The 23,788-nt window shown below is 40.6% G+C and overlaps 1 protein-coding gene across 2 annotated transcripts in view; it reads right to left on the bottom strand.

The window, feature by feature from the left end:
- The window catches only part of REEP3 (receptor accessory protein 3), a 108,429-nt gene that overhangs the window by 28,712 nt on the left and 55,929 nt on the right, over positions 1-23,788 (bottom strand). For both annotated transcript variants that reach the window (XM_030941216.1, XM_030941217.1), the window contains one exon: positions 1,349-1,425. In XM_030941216.1, coding sequence (XP_030797076.1) covers positions 1,349-1,425 — 77 coding nt within the window. The remainder of the gene's footprint in view (positions 1-1,348; positions 1,426-23,788) is intronic.

The raw sequence follows: 23,788 nt of genomic DNA, 5'->3' as shown, positions 1-23,788 counted from the left end.
AGAAGAGAGATACAGTGACGTTTGCAAATAAAGGAAGGTTGTTAAAAATATTTTAGTTTGATGACTTCTATTTTTTTTCTAGCAAATCCAATAGCTCCTAATGTGCTACATGAATAGGAGAATAGCAAAATGGGAAAGACAGCTTAAGGAGAGAATAGTAAAGGTTTGAAACAGACCCAGGCAAAACGTAAGTAGACACTGATCAGGAGCAAGTAAAAGGAATGAGGTTCAAACTGATACCTATGTGAGCAGTTGATTAATTTTTTCAGCTGAAGTTAGCAGCCCAGTTAAAGAAGTAAAAAAGAGTCATTTTGGCTGGCCACAGTGGCTAATGCCTGCAATCCCTGCACTTCGGGAGGCCGAGGTGGGCAGATAACCTGAGGCTGGGAGTTTGAGACAAGCCTGGCCAACATGGTGAAACCCCGTCTCTACTAAAAATACAAAAATTAGCCAGGCCATGGTGGCATGTGCCTATAATCCCAGCTACTGAGGAGGCTGAGGCAGGAGAATTGCTTGAACCCAGGAGTTAGAGGCTGCAGTGAGCCAAGATCGTGCCACTGCATTCCAGCCTAGGCAACAGAGCAAGACCCTGTGTAAAAAAAAAAAAGAAAAAAAAAAAAAAAAAGACGAGTGATTGTTAGGCTAATTCAGACAGAAGGTTTGTGTGTCAAGGGCAGATGAAGATATCAGCAAGGTAGTAAACCAAAATATTTTGAAAGGAGAAGTTCTCAAAGTGATGGCAGGGTTTAGATGGAAATGCACTACTGAAATACACCACAGGGAGATTCGAGTTGTCCAGTTAAGTATTGCTCCTTGGTAAAATGTCAGATCCCTGAGGATATAAACACACTTTAATTTTTGCCTCCTCTATTTGGAACAGAGCAGCCAGGAAGCTGGTGCTGAGTGGGTGTCCACGTGGGTGCTGACGTTTTCCAGTTCAAATGTTTGTAGATGAGAGTTTTAAGGATAGGACAGGGAGGGGGTGCTAAAACCAGATGCTGTGGGCTTCAAAAGCAGAGTCATTTAGGAAGTGATACAGGAAAATGTTCTGAAGTCATCAGTGCAGAAAAGGATGATGACAATCAACTTTCCCTATTCCAAGATACTGGGGGAAGGTGTGTGGGAGGTGAGCAGGGAGTGGCGTACGGGGAGGAAAATGAGCTGCCTTTATTTGATGGGGACTCAAAGGAAAGTAGTGTTCTATGGGAAAGCAGATGACAAAAACAAATGGCTGAATAATTAGGTAACTTGATGAAAATCACTCAGTTAATAGCAAGAGCAAGGATAAGAGCTCAGGACACCTGATTATGAGTCTGCAATCTGGCCCCTTCTCAACAGCAAAACTTACCAAGCAACTGTTTGATCTGCTACTGTTTCAATCACAGTATAGAGAGCAAAAACAATCCAGTACATCATCCATCGTACCTGGAAATAATAAAAATACTCATGAAACAACAGACAAAAATTATTTGCAACTCTGAATAATTATATGTATGTATGTATGTATGTATGTATGTATGTGTTTCTGTATACATAGTATGTTGGGTCAAATGCAGAAAGTGATGGTTTAATTTTCAACGGGTTTTATGTTTGAGTTCTTTCCTACATCAACAGTCTTGGGATAAAAGGAGCAAAGATTAATAAATCTCTGGGGCTTGATACAATATAATCTAGGAATCTAAATCAAGGAATTGGGAAAATAGGAACTATTTTTCTTAATTGGAAGAAAGTTCTTTAAAAGATGTTATCTACTTGCTTCTTTATGAATACTACAAGTTATTTATTTATTTTTATTTTTTCTAGAGATAGGGTCTTGCTCTGTTGCCCATGCTGAAGTGCAGTGGTACAATTACGATCATGGCTCACTGCAGCCTCGACCTTCCAGGCGCAAGTGATCCTCTTGCTTCAGCTGCCCGAGTAGCTGGGACTACAGGTGTGCACCACCACACTTGGCTAAATTTTTATTTGTTTTTTTGTAGAGACGGGGTTTTGCCATGTTGCCCTGCTGGTATCGGACTCCTTGGGCTCAAGCTATCTGCCTGCCTCGGCCTCCTGATGTGCTGGGATTGCAGGCATGAGCCACCATGCCTGGCCTTAGCTATTTAATTGTTACATAAGTAATATACTACAATATGATAAGACTACATTTAATCTTTATTAGTCTTTAAAACTGTATATTCCTTATTTCCCAATATATAGAAATTGTTCAGAAAGCAAAGAACAAGTCCTGGGCTTCTTACTTCTATTAATGATGCATCCATAATGCTAGTTACCCAGGTGGAGAGCGTAAGGTTGGTCTTCTTCCTCTTCCCCTGATATAAGTCTGTAATCTCCCACACATCTTTCTCCTTCTTCCACTCTAATTCCACAATGGTAGTTCAGGATGTTTTAATCCCTGGTCCGAATCAGGGCATGCTGAATGGTCCCTGGCACTCTGCCTTCTCTTGGGACCAATCCTTCTCATAGAAGCATGCAAGATTAATGTTTTCTGAGTTGATTCTCCCAAATTTATACTTTTTCATCAACCTCAGTATATAGAGTTTCTTGTCTCTTAAGTGCACTGGAGTTTCACTTGCGATTAAAATCTCTGCTTTTCTGTGCAATAATAATAGCAAATACACAATGCCATGCCAACCAGGGGGCGAGGAATTACGTTGATAAACATATAACATAAATTAATTCATTTAATCCCTGTAACAACCTTTACAAAGTAGGAAATGTAATTACTTTCATCATAGGTAAGAAAACAGTGGCACAGAGAGGTAAAAGAGAAGTCATTTGGCTAGGATTTGGGTCCAGGCTGCCTGACTCTGGAATTGGTTAACCCATTATACTAGGCAGAGAGAGAGGATGTAAGAAACTGCCCAATGTGGGGTCCAAGGATGACTACCACTTTCCTTGTTCTCACCTCATGAGTGACAAAAAAATCTAGGTCCTTATATATAACTGGGAAATTGACCTATTAGTTTTACTACAGATGCTTGTTTGGTTATTTTGTAGGCAATATAAAACGATAACTCAAGTAGCTTTTTCAATTGTCTATTTACATGAACAAACCAACAGAAAATAGCCATGAATAACTTCTGAAACAATTGTATTGTGAAATATGAATGCTACCAATTTGTTCTAATTCATAGAGAATCCTGAAAGCTTAAAAAATTTCCCAAAGCAAATAATAGGGTACACTATCTATATTTGAAATATGAGAAAATTGATTTATAAAATTATTATCTTAAATGTTAAAAAAGTTAAGACTAATGTTCTCTTTAGTTTTCCACTTTTCATGAGTTTTTTTCAATCTCTCACTGCTCCCAATCCCAAGCTTTTGTCCAAGTAGGGGGATTTTCTTCCAGGGCTAAAATCCTATGCGGGTCTCTGGTGTGTTATCTTTTCTTTCCTCCCCTCTCCCTACCCATTTTTTTTTTTTTTTTGAGACGGAGTGTCGCTCTGTCGCCCAGGCTGCAGTGCAGTGGCGCCATCTCGGCTCACTGCAAGCTCCGACTCCCAGGTTCACGCCATTCTCCTGCCTCAGCCTCCCGAGTAGCTGGGACTACAGGCACCTGCCACCACGCTCGGCTGATTTTTTTTTGTATTTTTGGTAGAGATGGGGTTTCACTGTGTTAGCCAGGATAGTCTCGATCTCCTGACCTCGTGATCCGCCCACCTCGGCCTCCCAAAGTGCTGGGATTACAGGCGTGAGCCACCGTGCCCAGTCCCTCCCTACCCATTTCTAAAAGAGGAAATGATGCTCTTGTATGGGTTCATTCCCTCAGTCTTTCCAAATCCAAACACTAATTTAGTACTTTCATTTCTCAGCTGTATTCATAAGGTTATCTTTTTTTTTTTTTTTTTTTTTTTTTTTTTTTCTGAGACAGAGTCTCACTCTGTCACCCAGGGTGGAGTGCAGTGGCACAATCTCGGTTTACTGCATCCTCCATCTTCCTGGTTCAAGCAATTCTCCTGCCTCAGCCTCCTGAGTAGTTGGGACTACAGGCGTGCGCCACCACGCCTGGCTAATTTTTTTGTATTTTTAGTAGAGATGGGGTTTCACCATGTTGGCCAGAGTGGTCTTGAACTCCTGACCTCAGGCAATCTGCCCGCCTCAGCCTCTCAAAGTGTTGGGATTACAGGCGTGAGCCACCGCACCCAGCCCATAAGGTTATCTTTTAGAGTCAGTCATGACGATAGGCCTCCCTCCCAAAAAGAAATGAAGGAAAAAATGACTACAAACTGAACAATGTGCTTTTGTTAAGCTAGCAGGGATGTGGGGAGTCATCATGCTTTTTTAAGCTAAACAACCCTTTACTGAAAAAAAAAACAAAAAAAACCTGTAAATACATTACAAGAGAAACTGTTCTGGCTCAGTCTCCCATTCAACCTACGCTAGGACTCTTGGGGAGACTCCAAGAAACCCTTGCGCTCTACGAGAAAGGTTTGAAAATAAGTAATATGGTGAACTCCTCTCATTTTACAGAGGGCCAAAATCAATAAGTTGCTCAAGATCACTGCACTAGGAAGTGGTTGAAGGAGGCACAGTCCACCTTGAAGCCCAAAGGATGCAGCTTTTTAAACAAGCGGCTGCCACCAGACCAGTCTCTCCAGTTCTCTAGGATTTCCTGGCTCTCTCCCTCTCCAGTACTCAGCACAGAGACCTCAGTGTAAATATTATCACCTCCTTTCCCAGGAAAGTGGAGGCTTAAGTGTGAACTATAGCTCTCTTCACTAAAAATTTAATACATTCTCAGAAAAATAAAAGCATTTAAGTAGCTGCTTGTTATTTTTCATTATTTCATATTTTCATTATTTTACAACTGTCTTGATGGTTGTGATCTTCCAAAGGGATAACAACTATAAGTAATGCTCCACAAATCGTTTTAATTTATTTGTTAATAGGGTCGAGTAGAGGCAAAAGGACTGTACAGATACTAGCCGTTTGCTGATATTCCCTGAATGACGAGTTGTGGAATGAATTAGAGCTGCTGCACATTCCGAAGGTTTCAAAAGTAGCTGTGCTTCAGTTAAGTGCTTATTCAATTTTCAGATGAAGTCATCAAATTAATTTTAAAACTCACAAAGTAAATACGTGCTTTAAAATATAAGTTTTTTTCTAAGAAAGCAAAAATTATATCTGTTTAGGTTGTGAGAATATTTAATAATGCCAAAAATAAAAGAGGGAGAAAAGCCTTCAATTTTTTTAGTGAAACACCCAACAGCAAACTCTCTGATCAATAGGGTACTTCTAGGCATGTTCCTGCTGAATTGACTACAGTTCTACATATGCAAACTCCATGGTTTATAAATTCTTTGACAATTTGGTCTCTTGAACCTATGAGTTTTTTGTTCTCATCAGAAATATGAACCTTAAATATAGTTGAATACAGGCAAAAATTAAATAAATTCAATGACCATGTGTTATTCATGGAAGCAACCATAAAGAAAGTTAACCTTGAAAATATATTGCTTTCTTTTTTTTCCATTAATGTATTTGGTTGGGAGTTTATACCAAATGATTACTCAGTGATGCTTTTATTAAAACTACACCTCAAGGCCATTTGGCCTGCTGTTTAAGGCTTTGCTCAAAAGAAATAGCAGAAAGAAGTCAAGGTCAAAAAAAAAAAACCCAAAAAAACCTAAACGTATGTGAAGATAAAGGAAATATTCTTTAGATCAACAAAAAACTGTTAACAAAATGCAGTATTAATACCAAAAAATTGAAAGGAAACCAATACACAAATTATCTTCTGAACGTATGTAACCAAATATAATAGAAAGAATTACTATTAAAATATGTAAATAAAAGTCAGTAATTTAACAGGTGACTTTAATAAATCACAATCCACCTTTTAAGCTACTGGGAAAAAAGGTTACTAACTTTATTGATAGAAATATATATATATATATATACATATATATATATATTTTTTTGAGACGGAGTCTTGCTCTGTCGCCCAGGCTGGAGTGCAGTGGTGTGATCTCGGCTCACTGCAAGCTCTGCCTCCCGGGTTTACACCATTTTCCTGCCTCAGCCTCCCGAGTAGCTGGGACTACAGGCGTCCGCCACCACGCTCGGCTAGTTTTTTTGTATTTTTTAGTAGAGACGGGGTTTCACCGTGTTAGCCAGGATGGTCTTGATCTCCTGCCCTCGTGATCCGCCCGTCTTGGCCTCCCAAAGTGCCAGGATTACAGGCTTGAGCCACCGCGCCCGGCCTGATAGAAATATATTATCGGGGAAGTGAGAACAAACCTTATTTCTTTCCCATTCAGAAATAATTGGTAAAATCAATAAACTGTTGTTTAGATATCTTCACAAGAACAATGAATAATGAGAAAGCTGTATCCAATATTTCCTTAAAAGTTCCTTTGGCCCTTGTCAGTCTACAAATCCCCCATTCCCAGTGGTGCTCAATTTCGACCCAGATGACAGTTCATTTTCAGAAAGGGTGCTTGTATTATAAGAGGCTCACATAACAGGAATTGTCTGAATACTCTGCAACTCCTTTCTGTGTAGCCTAGTCGATAACTATACAAAACTCAAGGAAAGAAAAAAAATTTCCTTGATTTCAGAGAACTCAATTATCCAACAAGGTGAAGTTTACACCTATAAGCACTAAGATGGGGACACATACACATATATCCTCCTTTTCATTAATCTTTCATGTAAAACATAATTTAGTCAATTCTTGAGGACTCAGGTGGCAACATTAAAAATAACACTCATTGATTCAACTGTAAGCAAATCCTACCTGCCTCATGGCATGGGAATAGAAACATAAACATGGCCGGGCGCGGTGGCTCAAGCCTGTAATCCCAGCAGTTTGGGAGGCCGAGACGGGCGGATCACGAGGTCAGGAGATCGAGACCATCCTGGCTAATATGGTGAAACCCTGTCTCTACTTTAAAAATACAAAAAAAAAGTAGCCGGGCGACGAGGCGGGTGCCTGTAGTCCCAGCTACTCGGGAGGCTGAGGCAGGAGAATGGCGTACAAAACCCGGGAGGCGGAGCTTGCAGTGAGCTGAGATCCGGCCACTGCACTCCAGCCTGGGTGGCAGAGCAAGACTCCGTCTCAAAAAAAAAAAAAAAAAAAAAAAAAAGAAACATAAACATGATAGTTCCATCCTCAAGGATTCAACATTTTACTGGGCAGAAAAGTAAATAACTGTGATTTTTAAAATGCTGTGTGTGTGCACCTATAGTTCAAGCTACATGGGAAGCTGAGGCGGGGGAATTGCTTTGGCCCAGGAATTCAAGGCCAGCCTGGGCAATATAATGAGATCCTGTCCCTAATTTAAAAAGATGTTCTGGGCCAGGTGCGGTGGCTCGCGCCTGTAATCCTGGTGCTTTGGGAGGCTGAGGTGGGCGGATCACTTGAAGTCAGGGGTTTGAGACCAGCCTGGCCAACATTGTGAAACTCCCTCTCCACTAAAAATACAAAAATTAGCTGGACATGGTAGCACATGCCTGTAATCCCAGCTACTTGGGAGGCTGAGGCAGGACAATTGTTTGAACCCAGGAGGTGAAGTTTGCAGTGAGGTGAGATCATGACACTATACTCTAACCTGGGCAACAGAGCAAGACTCTGTTTCCAAAAAAAAAAAAAAAAAGATGTTCTGCTGTTTGTAGTACATTAGACATCCTAGCTCCCAGTATGGGTCAAAATCTCAATATTTGGAGGAAAGCTTACTAAAGGGATTATTTATAAATCTGTGTGCAAGGTTCAAGAACACCAATCAAGGATAGTGGTGCAACCCTGAGCAAGCAACTGCAGGAACCAGTATTTATACCTAGGTAAGAAGGAGGGAGGGGAGGAAAAGGCTTCCTGGAACTCAGAGATGGTAAGCAGCTGAAAGCTACAGTCACAGCTAACTGGTGGTGGCAGGGAGGGAGCTGGGAGAACATATATTGTGACCTCATGCTTTTCCTGTCTTCTGATCTTGTGCAGGGTCCTCTCATGGGCCAAACCCAAAGGAGGCCAGAGATGGTCCAGCCTGTATAGATCAGTCTCCTGGGCCATAAGCAGCAGGGCAGAGACTTGTGGAGAGTAGAGGGGAAGCTCCACTGGAGGGGCAAATAGAAGGCTCCAGCACTACTAAACTTGTTAGCCCTTTGAAACACCCAGAATAGAAGTCATTTTTCACTACCTCCTCAGCCCAGATGACCATTACGTCCTGTCTAGATTATTTCAGTAGCATCCTAACTGGTCACTCCATTTTTTTTGACTCTATCCTGCATATAGCAGTCAGGGTGCCTACTTAAAACAGAAGCCAAATCATGTCATTCCTCTGCTCAAACCCCTCCCATGGTTCCCTATCATTGCTTACTACAGCCTGGAAAGCCCTGTGTATCTATCTGGCTCCAGCGATCTCTCTAGCTTCACCTGCTACTATACCTCCTGTTCTGTTCTGCTCCAGCCACACCTGCTCTTTTATTGGCCCTTGTATGTGCTGATATGCTCCTGCCTCGAGTCCTTTTGCATGCTGTTTCCTTGTCTAAAATGCATTTCCCCCATTTATCCATGTGAAGAGCTTGCTCACTTGCTTTAGGTCTGTGTTTGAGTATTTCCTATCAGAGAGGCCTTTTCTGACTACCCTGTTTAGCTTAATGTTCTCCTTTTCGTAAGAACTGCAAAAGGCTAGAAAGTAGATAGGAGGTAAAAACATGATGAGTACATATAAATTAATCTTTTAAGAGATCTGTTTTTTTTTTTTTTTTTAAGGAGAAAGAATAAAAAATAGCATGAGGCAACACGAAAGCATGTTTATATTCTCAAGGATTTAACATTATACTGGAGAGATAATGAGATTCAAATTATGAGAAAGCAGGAATATTTAATGGAACAAGATCCTGGATGAGATAGACAAGAATAAGATTAGGAACACAGAGGGAAAAAGAGTGGGCTCAAGAAAGAAGCAGTTGCTTGCTCAGGGGTGCTCAAGAAAGAAGCAGTAATATATCTTCCTCTGGAACAGATAGAAAGGAAGAAGAGAGTGAAGGGGAAGGGGGGTTAGGATTTTGATATTTTAAACAGGGTAGTCAGGAAAGGCCTCTCTGATAGGAAATACTCAAACACAGATCTGAAGCAAGTGAGCAAGCTCTTCACATGGATAACTGGGGGAAATGGATTTTAGACAAGGAAACAGCATGCAAAAGGGCTCGAGGCAGGAACATATCAGCACATACAAGGGCCAATAAAAGAGCAGGTGTGGCTGGAGCAGAACAGAACAGGAGGTGCAGTAGCAGGTGAGGCCAGAGAGAATGCTGGAGCCAGATAGATACACAGGGCTTTCCAGGCTGTAGTAAGCAATGATAGGGAACCATGGGAAGGGTTTGAGCAGAAAGGAAGAAGACAGTGGCTGTGTCCAGAAAAGAGTTGAAGGGTTCACGGGTTAGGCCCTCTACCTTCACTCTGCAATCGGGGGCATGTTAGCTGTTAAGGCTGGGCATGTTAGCTGTTAAGGCTGGGCATGAGTGGAAAGGTGAGTGGATTTCAGAACAGCAGTAAATGTTTAGAAAAGATGTTTCTAAGGATGGGAAAGGGAGCTGTCTAGGGAAGAGCTGGGACAGACTATGACCAATGGTGCCTTCACCAGTTCTGGGTGCCGGTGCAAGGGCTATAATGGAAGGTCTAGGACAATGAAACAAGAATGAAAAGTCTAGGACAATGAAACAAGAGAAGTATGGATGTGATGTACTGCTGTCCATAAAAGGCAGAATGACAGAGCATGACTAGAAAATGGCTGAGCCAGGGCCTAGGTTTCTCAGCCCCTCTTTGCAGGTAGATGAGGAATCTGTTGAGGTCTCACCAAAAGAATATAAGGTGAGGCTTTTGAGAAGTGGCGGTGTCTCTTCCACTTGCTCTTCCTCCCTTCTTGCTGGTGGGATGGCAGGGAGCTGAGCGCCCTTGGAAGCTATGTGTTGAAGATGGGTAGAATCTGAGTTTTCAAATATTAATAGTTGCATGGGGAGAACTTCTTGATGAAATGAGCACCTAACCAGGACTTTTATGTGAAAAAGAAAGGGATTTCTATAGTTCTTCAGTCATTGCATTATTGTTACATACTACGATCATAGCGGCCTAGCCCACCCCAGTATAAGAGGTTGCACTAATCTCTGTAATGAGAGAGCAAGGCCACAGCAGCAGTGGTTCCAGAATTAGGTAGGCACCGGTCATAGTACCATTAGCTGCCATCTGTGGCAGGGCTAATGCCCGGACTGGTCGTGACAGTACTACAACGATTGAGAAATGGAGAAGGGGATCACATTTTAAGCAACTGTGGTTGAGATATCCTCGGGGAAGTATTTTGGAAGGAAATGAAGGGTAGGAAGGATTGATGTTCTCATGCAGCAGACTGAGGCAGAGCCAGAGGAATACTATTTTAAATTATTATTGTGATCCCTTGGCAAGTGAGTCTGTGTGAATTTGTTAGCTATCATCTGAATTCAGTCTACATGGCTTCAGCAGCAATCCTCTTCTGCTTTCAATAGGCCAAGAAATCAGATAAATGAACTTGTTAGAAATAGGCACAATATTTCAAGTAAATATATTCTGAGTGGGAGGCCAATAAATAAAATGCAAAAAATAACATGCATAAACTTCAGTAGGAAAACTCTATAAACAAAGATGTTTGATGTTTTATTTTGCTTACTTTGTTTCCTTTGCCAAGAGTGTATCTAATGCCTCATACAGTACCTGGCACAAAACAGATGCTCAAAAATACTTATTAAAAGAATGGATAAGCCGAGCACCGTGGCTCATGCCTTTAATCCCAGCACTTTGGGAAGTTTAGGTGGGAGGACTGCTTGAGCCCAGGAGTTCCAGACAAGCCTGGGCAACACAGCGAGACCCCATCTCTAACCCCACCATAAAAAATTAATTAAAAAAAAAAAAAAAGAACGAATGAACTGGGTTAACTTAACAAGTGAGATTATAATTCCCATTTTTTCTAATTATTTGGTAATAAACTTCTCTAGAAAGTGGTCACAATGAAATGGCAATCATCTTCACTTCTGGGGCACTTTACCTACTATATTTTTTGTGACTAAAGAAATGTGATGAATATTTTCATTGAAAATAAATACATATAAATAAGATAATCCTCAAATGGAATCTTAAAATCATTTAAATATCAAAAGAAATCAATTTTCCAAGGAAATATACTCTTATAATTAGGCAAGTTCTTTTGAAGAATATGGAGTCATCTGCGACATAAAGTCATGGTACTTAAATTACATTCTGATTTATATAGTGCATGGATCAGATTATCCTACTTAACAAGCTAGCACTTGCTTTATTATTACTCAAATCCATAAGGCTTTTATAAAGACTTAGCATTTCAGAAATCCAGACGGTCATGTGATAGAGTTCTCAGCTTCACCCTCTCAAAGGAATTAGAGGATATTTAAAGCTGGAGTGAATCCTGTAAAATGAACATACTCCTAGGCTAAATTTACTATCAAGAAAACCATGCTTCATTTAATAGGTATGCATTTACCTACTCCAATGCCAAATGAAGAGCTAGCTTCATTTCATGATCTCTTAACATTTTCAACAAAAGAAGATTCTATGATTTACATTCTTACACAAAACTTTTATGAAATTGATTTAGATTCCAGGATGAACAAATAAAGCAAAAAGTAAGCTGCAATTGTAAAATGATCCTCATGATTTCCATCACAGAAACTGAGAGCAATACCCAGGCCCCAAGCATACAGGGAAATATGGTATGGTTGGAGGTACACTGCTGTAGATTTATAGGAGCCATAGATAATAGCGGTAATGCCATATTAACTTCAAAGTATTTTTCTTAAATGATACCTTTATATAACTTGTTATGCTATGACCACTGAGATATTATGATAGCAATGATAATGCTAAATGTTATAATTGTAATAATTTACACTGGTATGATAAAAAGAAAAAATTAATGTGATATATTAATTTGATAAACATTACTTAGGGCCTACTACAAACAAAGCCTTTGACATGAGATAGTCATAAACCTTGATGTCAAGGTTTTCCTATACCCACAAAGCTTTCATGGGGGGATTAGTATAACATAGAAGGATAAGAATAGGTGATTACCAGCACAATGTCTGATTCAACATATAAATACTACCATTTTATTACATATTACATTACATATTATTCACTGCCTTGTATGAATAAATTTCTTTTTTTTTTTTTTTTTTTTTTGAGACGGAGTCTCGCTCTGTCACCCAGGTTGGAGTGCTGTGGCCGGATCTCAGCTCACTGCAAGCTCCGCCTCCCGGGTTCACGCCATTCTCCTGCCTCAGCCTCCCGAGTAGCTGGGACTACAGGCGCCCGCCACCTCGCCCGGCTAGTTTTTTGTATTTTTTAGTAGAGACGGGGTTTCACCGTGTTAGCCAGGATGGTCTCGATCTCCTGACCTCGTGATCCGCCCGTCTCGGCCTCCCAAAGTGCTGGGATTACAGGCTTGAGCCACCGCGCCCGGCCATGAATAAATTTCTTTACTTCCAAAAGAAAGCGTTTCCTAATTACCCCGACTCCCTCCAAAGATCATATATAATCTCTGTGTACTGTACTTTTCCTTTGTAACATATCCATATGGTTGGTTTATGTAACAACCACCCCTGCCATTTGACTGTAACAACAAACTGGGATCAAAAGTGCCTTGTTCATCTACATATTCTCAGTACCTAGCACCCTGTGCCTGGAAAGCAAGCACAGAGGATGGCTTCCACTTCTTACATTTAAGGTCTGAATTGATACACGATCCCAGCAAGTAACTCTGAACTGCAAGCAGCAGTTTATCACATACAAAACAGTCTATTTTTTCAAAGTTAACAGAGATTAAACAACTCTTCAAACTCTCTTAATTACAGAGTCTTTGAATCGTAAAGCTACTCATGCTGGTCTTTAAGAAAAAATGAAAAAAATCACACATGCCTAATGATTCACTTAAAACCATACTAAGTAAATCCAGAGCATAACATGTTAAAATATGCTTCACTGGAAAAAAAAAAAAAAAAAAAAAAAAAATCTCTGCTGAGTCTAAAAAGAAATAAACACTGCAGAATTTCAGACCACCCAATGAGAACTTTATTTTCTGACCATTACTTGTTACCCACTCAAGTCAATTCACCCCAAACATTTATTCTACACCACATTTCAGAGAAAACAGAGAGATCCTCTGATACAGATTTCTTCAGAGACAGTATGAGTTGAAAAAAATCTATTCCTGATTCACTAACTTATCCAATAATTTGGTTACTTCATAATGATTACCTCCCTCCACCCCCCCATTAAAAACAAAGAGGAACAAAATGTGAGAAATCAAACAGAAAAGCTCCCTGTTTTATCCAACCCAGATGGCTTGGTTATGGGATTTTTCTCAGAGCTGTGCCAAGTTAGAGGCATGGTTGAAAAAAAGCTATTTGAAGTTAAATCCAAAGCGACTAGAGACTGTGGCTGAAAATAGTTTTTTTTTTTTTTTTTTTTAAAAGATGGGGCATGTGTTGGGGGTGAGTATGTTAGCTTAGGATTGGTTTGAGCTCCCTCAACTTTGGGGTACTTCTTCCCCCACGCCCATCTAAGTAGGTTTTAACTGTCAACGCCTCTCCAGTACTCCAATGACTGGAGTTCTACTTTCAGATGCAGAACTGGCAGCAACATTGTTTACCTGCAGTTTCTAATTATCACTGCCAAAGACCTCACAGAATATCCTGTTGCTCTGAAGGAGAAAGCCTTACATTATATAAATGTATCTGGTGTTACAGTGAGTTAAAATGGGGCAGACTGTAAGATACCTCTGTCCCAATATTGCACTGGTCTTCCCCAGTGCTCTTGAATCACAGAAGCCCTATGTATCTCAACCCTGACCTCAGTAGAGTCTAAGAAACTTGAGAGATGGGAAAGTACAGATATGTTTAAAAATTAGATGATGATTAATTTAAAAGAAGTGTTGAAGATGCAAAAATCAGGAACTGCTTAAGGCAACTGTTCCCAGGAGCAGAATTTAGGAAGGAATGACTTCTCAGTCCCAAAATAACTCTCTCCATCCACACTGGCTGAGAATTCACACTTCACTTTTTATATTATTTAAAGTTCTATTGATTTATTTGGGATAATAAGCATTTGTAAGAGACACAGTTCCCTTTTAACAGGACCACACAGAATTTCTCAGGATTTTAGTATGGGAAAATAGACTATTCAAATATAGACTGGGCTACACAGCCATCCTACTGGTTATCTTAGTTCCCATCCCAAACTGTCATCCTACTTCCTTCTTTCTCTTGGTCTTGGTCCCACTTTTTAGGCACCTAGGCCGTATCTAACTTCACATAGTTGACTCCATCTGGATCCTTCCACAAGGGACCTTAACCTAGCCACCACAAGAAATGCTTCATTCTCTAGGTGTCTGGCAAGGCTATGGCTGACTTAGTAAATGAAAAATTCCATTCTTTAGGGAAGATAACACCCCCTATATACTACTGTTGCTTTATAGTAGATTTGACAGCATACTTTAAACCTACAGTAAGTATTTAAATGTCAAGAACTGGCCCTTATAATAGTAGGACCACATGGTCTTCCTGAGAAAGCAAAGACTGATAGAAAAAAAAACTCCAGGGGCTGGGCGCCATGGCTCAAGCCTGTAGTCCCAGCACTTTGGGAGGCCGAGGTGGGTGGATCACGAGGTCAGGAGATTGAGACCATCCTGGCTAACATGGTGAAACCCTGTCTTTACTAAAAATACAAAAAATTGGCCAGGCATGGTGGCGGGCGCCTGCAGCTCCAGCTACTCGGGAGATGGAGGCTGAGGCAGGAGAATGGTGTGAATCCAGGAGGTGGAGCTTGTAGTGAGCCGAGATCACACCACTGCACTTCAGCCTGGGCAACAGAGCTAGACTCCGTCTCAAAACAAACAAAAAAACAAAACAACAACAACAACAAAAACAAAACCAAAAAAGAAAAAAAACTCTGGGAAGACAAAATCTCCATCATGACTGAGAACAAACCTGTGTTATCAACTTACTTCTCTTCAAAGGTATGTGCAATCAACCACACAGAAAGAAAGTTCACATTTAGATGAGTGGGAGATAGGGGGAGGGCAGCAAATAACGGAGCACAGAATACGGGATACATGGGTAAAGAGGGGCTGCCTGAGTGCCACGGTGGAGGCCCTAAGGAAACAGAGGTGTACAGAGGCTGCAGAGAGCTATGAAAGAAGGGTGGGTGATTATAAAGGGAAACTTCACTGATGGAGACATTTGGTCTAGAGCTAGCCACAAAAAATGGAAACTAGGAGGAAGTCCTACTTAATAGCCTTATTCCCCTAATTGTACCTTATAGTCAATTTGCTAAAATATTATTTTTCTATAATATATTCCAAGTTGTTAATCGATTTACATAAGATGTTTCTAAAATCAACTATTCGTTTACATAAACATATATGTTTTTAAAAGCACACAGCCTAGTAAAGGTGTGGTGAAGGGCTGCCTGAGTGCCACAATAAAATAAGATACTGCTTAATGAGTGGTTTTCAACTTGGCTGTGGATAGGAATCACATGGTGATTACAAAGAGATTATATAGATTCTGAGTCCTCATCATCACAAGGTGCAGAGAGAGGGCAGACAGATGTTTAAAAGACAAGCTCCACCAGTGGTTTTGATGTGTAACCAGAGTTGAAGACATGCACAGAATCCTCGCGATGTGAACTGTGGTCTACAGACTAGCAGCACTGGCATCACCTGGAAGCCTGTTGGAAATGCAGAATCTCAAGCCCAGGCCAGAATTATTAAATCAGAATCTGCATTTTAGCAGAATCCCAGGGGATTGGCATGATCATTAAATTTTGAGAAGCACTGCAGTGAGAGACTGCGCTGTGCATGTTCTGACAGTATCAACTAGAGGAAGGTGGTGCCATTTCTGAAGAGAATGTAAGAGCCTTGGGTTTAGAGAAAAGACGAACTCGGTATTGTGAGATAATTTGTTCAGTGTAAACATTTAAAATGTACCCTTACTTTCATAATACTGTTTGGGCACATCATCATTTAAAAGAAAAATACCAATAAGCTAAAAAAAAAAAAAAAAAAAAAGGAGCTGAGCCTTTGGTATACTTCTCAAGGCACCGTTCATAGCTATCAATTGAGTAGATAAAAGAATTTTAAAAGATACAATTTAAAAACTCTATTCTGATAGCAGAGAGAGAATTTTTTTTTTTTTTTTTTTTTTTTTTTTTTTTTTTGATACAGGGTCTTGCTCTGTCACCCAGGCTAGAGTACAGTAGCACAATCATAGCTCACAGTAGCATGGAACTCTTGGGCTCAAGCAATCTTCCTTCCTCAGCCTCCTGAGTAGCTGGGACTACAGGCACACGCCACCACATTTTTCCTTATTTTTTATTTTCTGTGGAGACAGAGTCTTGCTATATTGCCCAGGCTAGTCTCAAACTCCTGGGCTCAAGCAATCCTCCTAACTCAGCCTCCCAAAGTGCTGGGATTACAGGCATGAATTGCCACACACAGCCAAGAGAAAAAGTTTAAGGTAAATATTTGTATAATACATTTCAATGCATTTTAATTTTTTTACAGTTTTTCAAAAAACCTTTATCATTTTACATTTCCATTACATATCGGGTGCTTTTAAAGTTATGACGTTTTGGAGAGTGATTTTATTTCATGTATTTAGCTACAATCTTCAGGAATAGCTCTAGCTTTTATATTTTTAGGAGGACCTTTCACGGTGTGATGGCAATCTGGTTGACAATCTGATTATTACAGCTGTAGTTGGTAAAGCACTATATTTTTAAAATTACATAATGGAAAGATGATGTACATGTCTGGGTATTCCAAAGACAGATCCTAGTATTGTGTGAAAGAGGAAACATCATTGCATAAATAATATAACCTTCAGCTGAAAAGGAAAAAATAGGTCTATCTGATGTTATTAGAAAACACTCTTTTTAATTTGTTTAGAGGCAGGATCTCACTCTGTCCCCCAGGCTGGAGTGCAGTGGCATAATTCGAGCTCACTGCAGCCTCAGCCTCCTGGGCTCGGGTGATTCTCTTGTCTTAGTCTCCCAAGCAGCTGGCACTATAGGCACATGTCTCTATGCCCGGCTATTTTTATTTTTTTTGTAGAGATACGGTCTTGCTATGTTACCCAGGCTGGTCTGCTGTGCTCAGGTGATCCTCCTGCCTTGGCCTCTGAAAGTGCTGGGATTACTGGCATGAGCATTGTGCCTGGCCCATTTTTTAATAAAACTTATAGGTAGTTTAATATTTTCTGTGTCACTTAAATTTAGTATTGCTTGATTAAACTCTTCTTGTTTTTCATTTTTTTTCAGTCCTTTTCTACCTTACCCTATATGTTAGTTATTTCAAGTGTTTATTTTATTAAACTTCTTCAAAGAAACTCCTAGATACACTAATTCACTTGATTTTGTTTTTATTGTTTGCTTTTATATTGCTTTATTCATCCTACATTTCTTACAGATTCTTTTAATTTTGATTTTTCTTCCTTCCTTTTCAAAATAGTCTTTAAAAGCTATCATAGCTGGATGCAGTGGCTCACACCTGTAATCCCAGCGCTCTCAGAAGCTGAAGTGGGATGGATGGTCACTTGAGTCTAGGAGTTTGAAACCAGCCGAGGCAACATAGTGAGACCCCCGTCTCTAGAAAAAATTCAAAAATTAGCTGGGCGTGGTGGCACACATCTGGAGTCCCAGCTACTGAGGAGGCTGAAGTTGGAAGATAGCTGAAGCCCAGAGTGTTGAGGCTGTGGTGAGCTTTGATCACACCACTGCACTCCAGCCTGAGTGACAAAGCAATACCGGCCCCCACCTCAGAAAAAAAAAAAACACAACAACAAAAACTCAGTTATTATAGTAAAGCATATGAATTATGATATATATTACTATCATTCCGATTTTTTATAATTAGTTTATTACTACATTGTTGATTTCTCTTATGGTCAATGATTATTTCTCCTGTGTGGAAATTACTGGTATTTTCTTCAAAGTAGTGAGCTTATGTTTTCTGAAAAAGGGAAGGCAAACACTGGCTGCCTCTGAATTCAGGTCTCCCCGCAGTGAGGGTGATAGCAGTTGAGTTTGCTGGTTATTGTAGCTTTTATGGTTTTAAACTATTCCATCACTAGGGATTAGGGTGGGGGTGGCTAGGCCTCCCTCCAACTTACTTCTTAGCAGCATTTCCTTTAATGGAAACAACTGTTTCGGTCCGGTTTAAAAAATCCATTTCCATTGGCACTACAGTTGGTAACATTCTTCCTAGATTTTAGCAAAAGCCTGATTGCGTAGCCTCTTAGGTTTAAGAATTACTGTGAGAATTTTTTTTTCTATGTGTATATTTTCCAAAGCATTTTCATTGGAAGCTAAAAGAGGACAGGGAGCTGTGAGTTGGCTAGCTATATCCTAGTGTGAACACTGTGGAAATGCTTTCCATTTACTTCAGAAGGGTCAAGGGTTCCTTGAATTCACATTCTAAAATTTTGGATGAAACCCTGTTAGACATTTATTGTAAATCCTCCTATTACATAATCTTATTCAAATTTAATACTTACTTTCCTAAAGTTAGATCTGTTGTAATAATCCCAAGGTGATCATAAAGAGACTGTTTTTAGAAAACACAATGAAGGGCCCGGTGTGGTGGCTCAGGCCTGTAATCCCAGCACTTTGGGAGGCTGAGGTGGGCAGATCACTTGAGGTGAGGAGTTTGAGATCAGCCTTGCCAACATGGTGAAACCCTATCTCTACTAAGAATATAAAATTGGCTGGGTGCGGTGGCTCACGCCTGTAATCCCAGCACTTTGGGAGGCCGAGGTGGGTGGATCACCTGAGGTCAGACGTTCAAGACCAGTCTGGCCAACATGGTGAAACCTCGTCTCTACTAAAAATACAAAAATTAGCCGGGCGTGGTGGCAGGCGCCTGTAATCCTAGCTACTCAGGAGGCTGAGGCAGGAGAATTGCTTGCACCCAGGAACTGGAGGGTGCGGTGAGCCGAGATCACACCACTGCACTCTAGCTTGGGCAAGAGTGAGGCTCCATCTCACGGAAAAAAAAAAAAAAAGAAAACAATATAAAATTATCTGGGCATGGTGGCGGGTGCCTGTAAACCCAGCTACTCGGGAGGCTGAGGCAGGATAACTGCTTGAACCAGGGAGACGGAGGTTGCAGTGAGCTGAGATGCGCCATTGCACTCTAGCCTGAGTGACAGAGCAAAAAAAAAAAACCCCAAAAAAAAAACCCAAAAAAAAAAAAACCACATAATGAAGAATATAAAACACTTGATGATTATAACAGTACCAGTTACTTTACCAGTGAAGTGATATGCTGTATATATTATATATAAAATAGTAAACATATGAAAAATTAGGTTTATAAAGAAATAATAACCTAATTTAAGTAAGCACACATGAATTCAGTGTATGTTAGCTAAAATTAAATGTTAAAGTTATTTTCAAGCATTGAAAAAACAATAGTATATATTACTTTATTTTTATTTTTATGTTTCGAGATAGGGTCTTGCTCTCTTGCCCGTGGTGGAGTGCAGTGGCATGATCTTGGGCTCACTGCAGTCTTGAACCGCTATACTTGAGTGATCCTCCCACATCAACCTCTCAAGTGGCTGGGACTACAGGCATGTACCATCACACCTGGCTAATTTTTGTATCCTTTTGGTAGAGACGGGGTTTTACCATGTTTTCCTAGGTGGTCTCAAACTCCTGGACTCAAGCAATTGATCCACCCACCTCGGCCTCCCAAAGTGCTGAGATATAGGTGTGAGCTACCATACCCGGCCATATATTACTTTAAATCTGTTTCCTAAGTGACACATTTAAAAAACAATGTTAATGGTATAATAAGTCTTACTTAATATCATAGAGTAACTCGGCTGGGTGCGGTGGCCCAACCCTGTAATCCCAGCACTTCGGGAGGCCGAGGCAGGTGGATCATGAGGTCAGGAGTTTGAGACTAGCCTTGCCAATATGGTGAAACCCTGTCTCTATAAAAAATATAAAAATTAGCTGGGCGTGGTGGTGGGTGCCTGTAATCCCAGCTACTCGAGAGGCTGAGGCCAGAGAATCACTTGAACCTGGGAGGTGGAGGGTGCAGTGAGCTGAGATCGTGCCATTGCACTCCAGCCTGGGTGACAGAGCAAGACTCCGTCTCTCAATAAATAAATAAATATCATAGAGTAACTCAACTGCAAGTATCCCACTCACAAAGTCAATTTGGAAATTTGGGTAAAGATGGCAAACTGAATATACATATTCAGTTCCACTCCCTCTACAAATATTAAAACAACAGTAAAGTGATTTTTAAAGATGGCATAAGCTCAGAAGAATATAGAAGAGAACATAAGAATTTTGGAGCCATGAAGGAAATGGATGAGTAGTAACTGAGTTAGGAGACCTGAGAAAACTGAACAGCAAGCTGGCAGGGGGAAAAACTGAGAAGCAACCTAACTCTACACTACAGAGCTCGCCAAAATAAATGGTGGCAAAATTCCTGGTCAAAAGGGTTACAGAGGCTGGGTGCAGTGGTTCATGCCTAACAATCCTGGCAATTTCTGAGGCGGATGGATAGCTTGGACCCAGGAGCTCAAGAACAGCTTGGGCAACATAGCAAGATCTCATCTTTACTAAAAGAAAAAAAAAAGGAAAAAAAAACCAAAAGAAAAATAGCCAGATACGGTGCCATGTGCCTGTAGTTGCAGCTATGGGGGAAACCAAGGAGGGAGGATCCCATGAGCCCAGGAGTTGGAGCTTGCAGTGAGCTATGATGGCACCACTGCACTCCATCCTGGGCAACAGAGTAAGACCCTGTCTAACAAAACAAAAAGGACGGGGGTACTAAAGTTAGGAAGGATGGCTGTACATCTGCTTAAGGAGAAGGGAGACCCCAAGATACCTTCTCACTCCAGAAGCCTGTCAATGTCTCTTCTTCCCCAGGGAAACCCTTATGTTTATTCTCTGGAAAGGGTGAATCAGGGGGTTTCTGGATTTGCAAATCTCCAGCACAACTGAGAGTGGGGCTAATAGGGATCTAGTAAAAGTTTATAAACTGAATGTTGAGCACCCCCAAGTCTTATTCTCCCAGTAGGATACTGGTAACCAAGTACCTTTCATAATGGAAGAGTCTTCTCTGAAGAATCTGACTGGCACAAGAGAAAATACCTAAAGATATAGACATTGATAACTTCCCAAGAAATGGTTGTTATGGGTTGAATGGTGTTCCCAAAACAGATGCGTTAAGGTCCACTCTAGACTGAATTAGGTCTTCCCAAAATTCATAGGTTGAAGTCCTAACTTCAAATGTGTCTATATTTGGAGTTAGGGCCTTTATGGTGGTAATTAAGGTTAAATGAGGTCACACTGTGAAGCTCTACTATAGGGCTGGTGTCCTTACATGAAAAGGAAAAAGAGGAATATTTCCCACCATGGGCACACATCAGAAAGACCATGTGATGACATATGGGAGGGTGGCTGCCTTACAAGCCAGGAAAAGAGCCCTCACAGGAAACCAACCCTGGCAGCAACTTGATATTGGCCTTCCAGTCTCCAGAACTGTGAGAAAATAATTCCTGCTGTTCCAGTCAATCAGTCCATGGTTTTTGTTATGGCAACACAAGCTGACTAACACACAGTCCTAAGCCCTAATCCCTCAGAATGTGACCTTATTTGGAAATAGGGTCATTGAAGATGTAGTTAAATGAAGTTATGTGACTGGTGTCTTTTTAAGATGAAGAGACAAAACAGACACACAGAGACATGAGGGGCGAGTCCTATGTGACAATGGAGGTAGACTGTGGAGGTAGACTGAAGTGCTGGCAACAGTCAGCAGCTAGGAATTCACAAGGAATGATTCTCCTCAACAGGTTTCTGAGGGAGTGTGGCCCAGTCAATATCTTATGAAATTAATGACTTCGAGCCTCCAGAAATTGTGAGACAATACATTTCTGTTGTTTTAATCCACACTGCTTTGTGGTACGTCCTTATGGCAGCCATAGGAACATATACGATGGTCTAGTCAGATCACCCTACAGTGAAGATCACATTCAACAAGCCCTTTCATGGGCACAGAGCTCCAGGCAGATTTTCATTATTATCCTAAAAACTGAGCAGAGAACCAGAGATCATCCAACATTTGAGGAAATTATACATGAAAAACCGAGGCTGAAACAAACATAAAACGAATTCAAAGGAAAGACTATGTAGAAAGAAGAAAATGTCCGGCTGGGTGCAATGGCTCAAGCCTATAATTCCAGCACTTTGGGAGGCCGAGATAGGTGGATTACCTGAGGTCGGTAGTTAAAGACCAGCCTGACCACCATGGAGAAACCCCATCTCTACTGAAAATACAAAATTAGCTGGGCGTGGTGGCACATGCCTGTAATCCCAGTTACTTGGGAGGCTGAGACAGGAGAATAGCTTGAACCCTGGAGGCAGAGGTGGCAGTGAGCCGAGATTGCACCATTGCACTCCAGCCTGGGCAACAAGAGCAAAACTCCACCTCAATAAACAAACAAACAAACAAACAAACAAACAAATAAATAAATAAGGACATGTCCAAAAAACTTGTCAGTCATATTCTCAGGAATTAAGCACACAGGTGCAGAAATCAAAAGATCAATTGAAGAGTTAGAAGGTAAAACTGAGAAACTCAATCAGAAAGTAGAACAAAAAGAGATAGGAAAGAAAAGGCAAAAGATTAAAAAAAAATTGGAGAATCAGTCCAAATGCCTTATAAATGAATAAAAGGAATTCCAGACAGAACAACAGTGAAAATGGAGTACAGAACAGTATTAAAGAGATAATTTTAACCAAATTTCTCAGAGCTGAAGCAAAAAGGATTCCCAGATTAAAAGGGACTACTGAGGATTTAGCAAAATTGATTATAACAGATTCATGCACCAAAGCACATCATCGGGAAATTTTAAAACAACAGGAAAATAGAAAATATCCCACAAGCTTCCTGAACGGGGAGAAAAACAGGTAAGAATCATAATGGCTTCAGCCTTCTCAACAGCAATACCAGAAGTTAAAGACAATGAAGAAATGCTCCCAAATTCTGAAAGAAAATGATTTCCAACCTAGCATCTCAAGCAATTAACCTCTTGGGGGCCAGGTGCGGTGGCTAACTCCTGTAATCCCAGCACTTTGGGAGGCTGAGGCGGGCAGATCACGAGCTCAGGAGTTCAAGACCAGACTGGCCAATATGGTGAAACCTCATCTCTACTAAAAATACAAAATTAGCCAGGCATGGTGGCGCATGCCTGTAATCTCAGCTACTTGGGAGGCTGAGGCAGAAGAATTGCTTGAATCCGGGAGGCAGAGGTTGCAGTGAGCCAAGTCGCCTGCTGTACTCTAGCCTGGGCGACAGAGCGAGACTGTCTCAAAAAAAAAAAAAAAAAAAAAGAAATTGACTCTCATTATAGACCTCTCAGGAAGGATGCATTTTATCAAAATGAAGAAATTAAGTAATTAAGAAATCAGAGAATCCAAAACAAGAACCAATCTGGAATGTCTAATGGAGGGGAATGCACTAAGAAGAAATGCACACAACTCTAGGAAAGCGTGGGTCTGGATACACAGTAAGAACAGAGAATACCACACAAATGAAACAAGATAGCGAATAACACCAGAGTAAAGAATGGTAATGGCAGGACACTGTAGAGATCAGCTGTGAATAGTGTTTACATAATGAAAATGATTGTATGACAGATACTACTATGTTTAAGGTACTGATATAAATGCTTTCTGTGCATTCATATAATATAATGAAA

This window comes from Rhinopithecus roxellana, chromosome 11, assembly GCF_007565055.1.
Source record: "Rhinopithecus roxellana isolate Shanxi Qingling chromosome 11, ASM756505v1, whole genome shotgun sequence".
Taxonomy (NCBI): Eukaryota; Metazoa; Chordata; class Mammalia; order Primates; family Cercopithecidae; genus Rhinopithecus; species Rhinopithecus roxellana.
The sequence above is the reverse complement of the archived record's forward strand: the minus strand, read 5'-3'. Positions and strand labels throughout refer to the sequence as shown.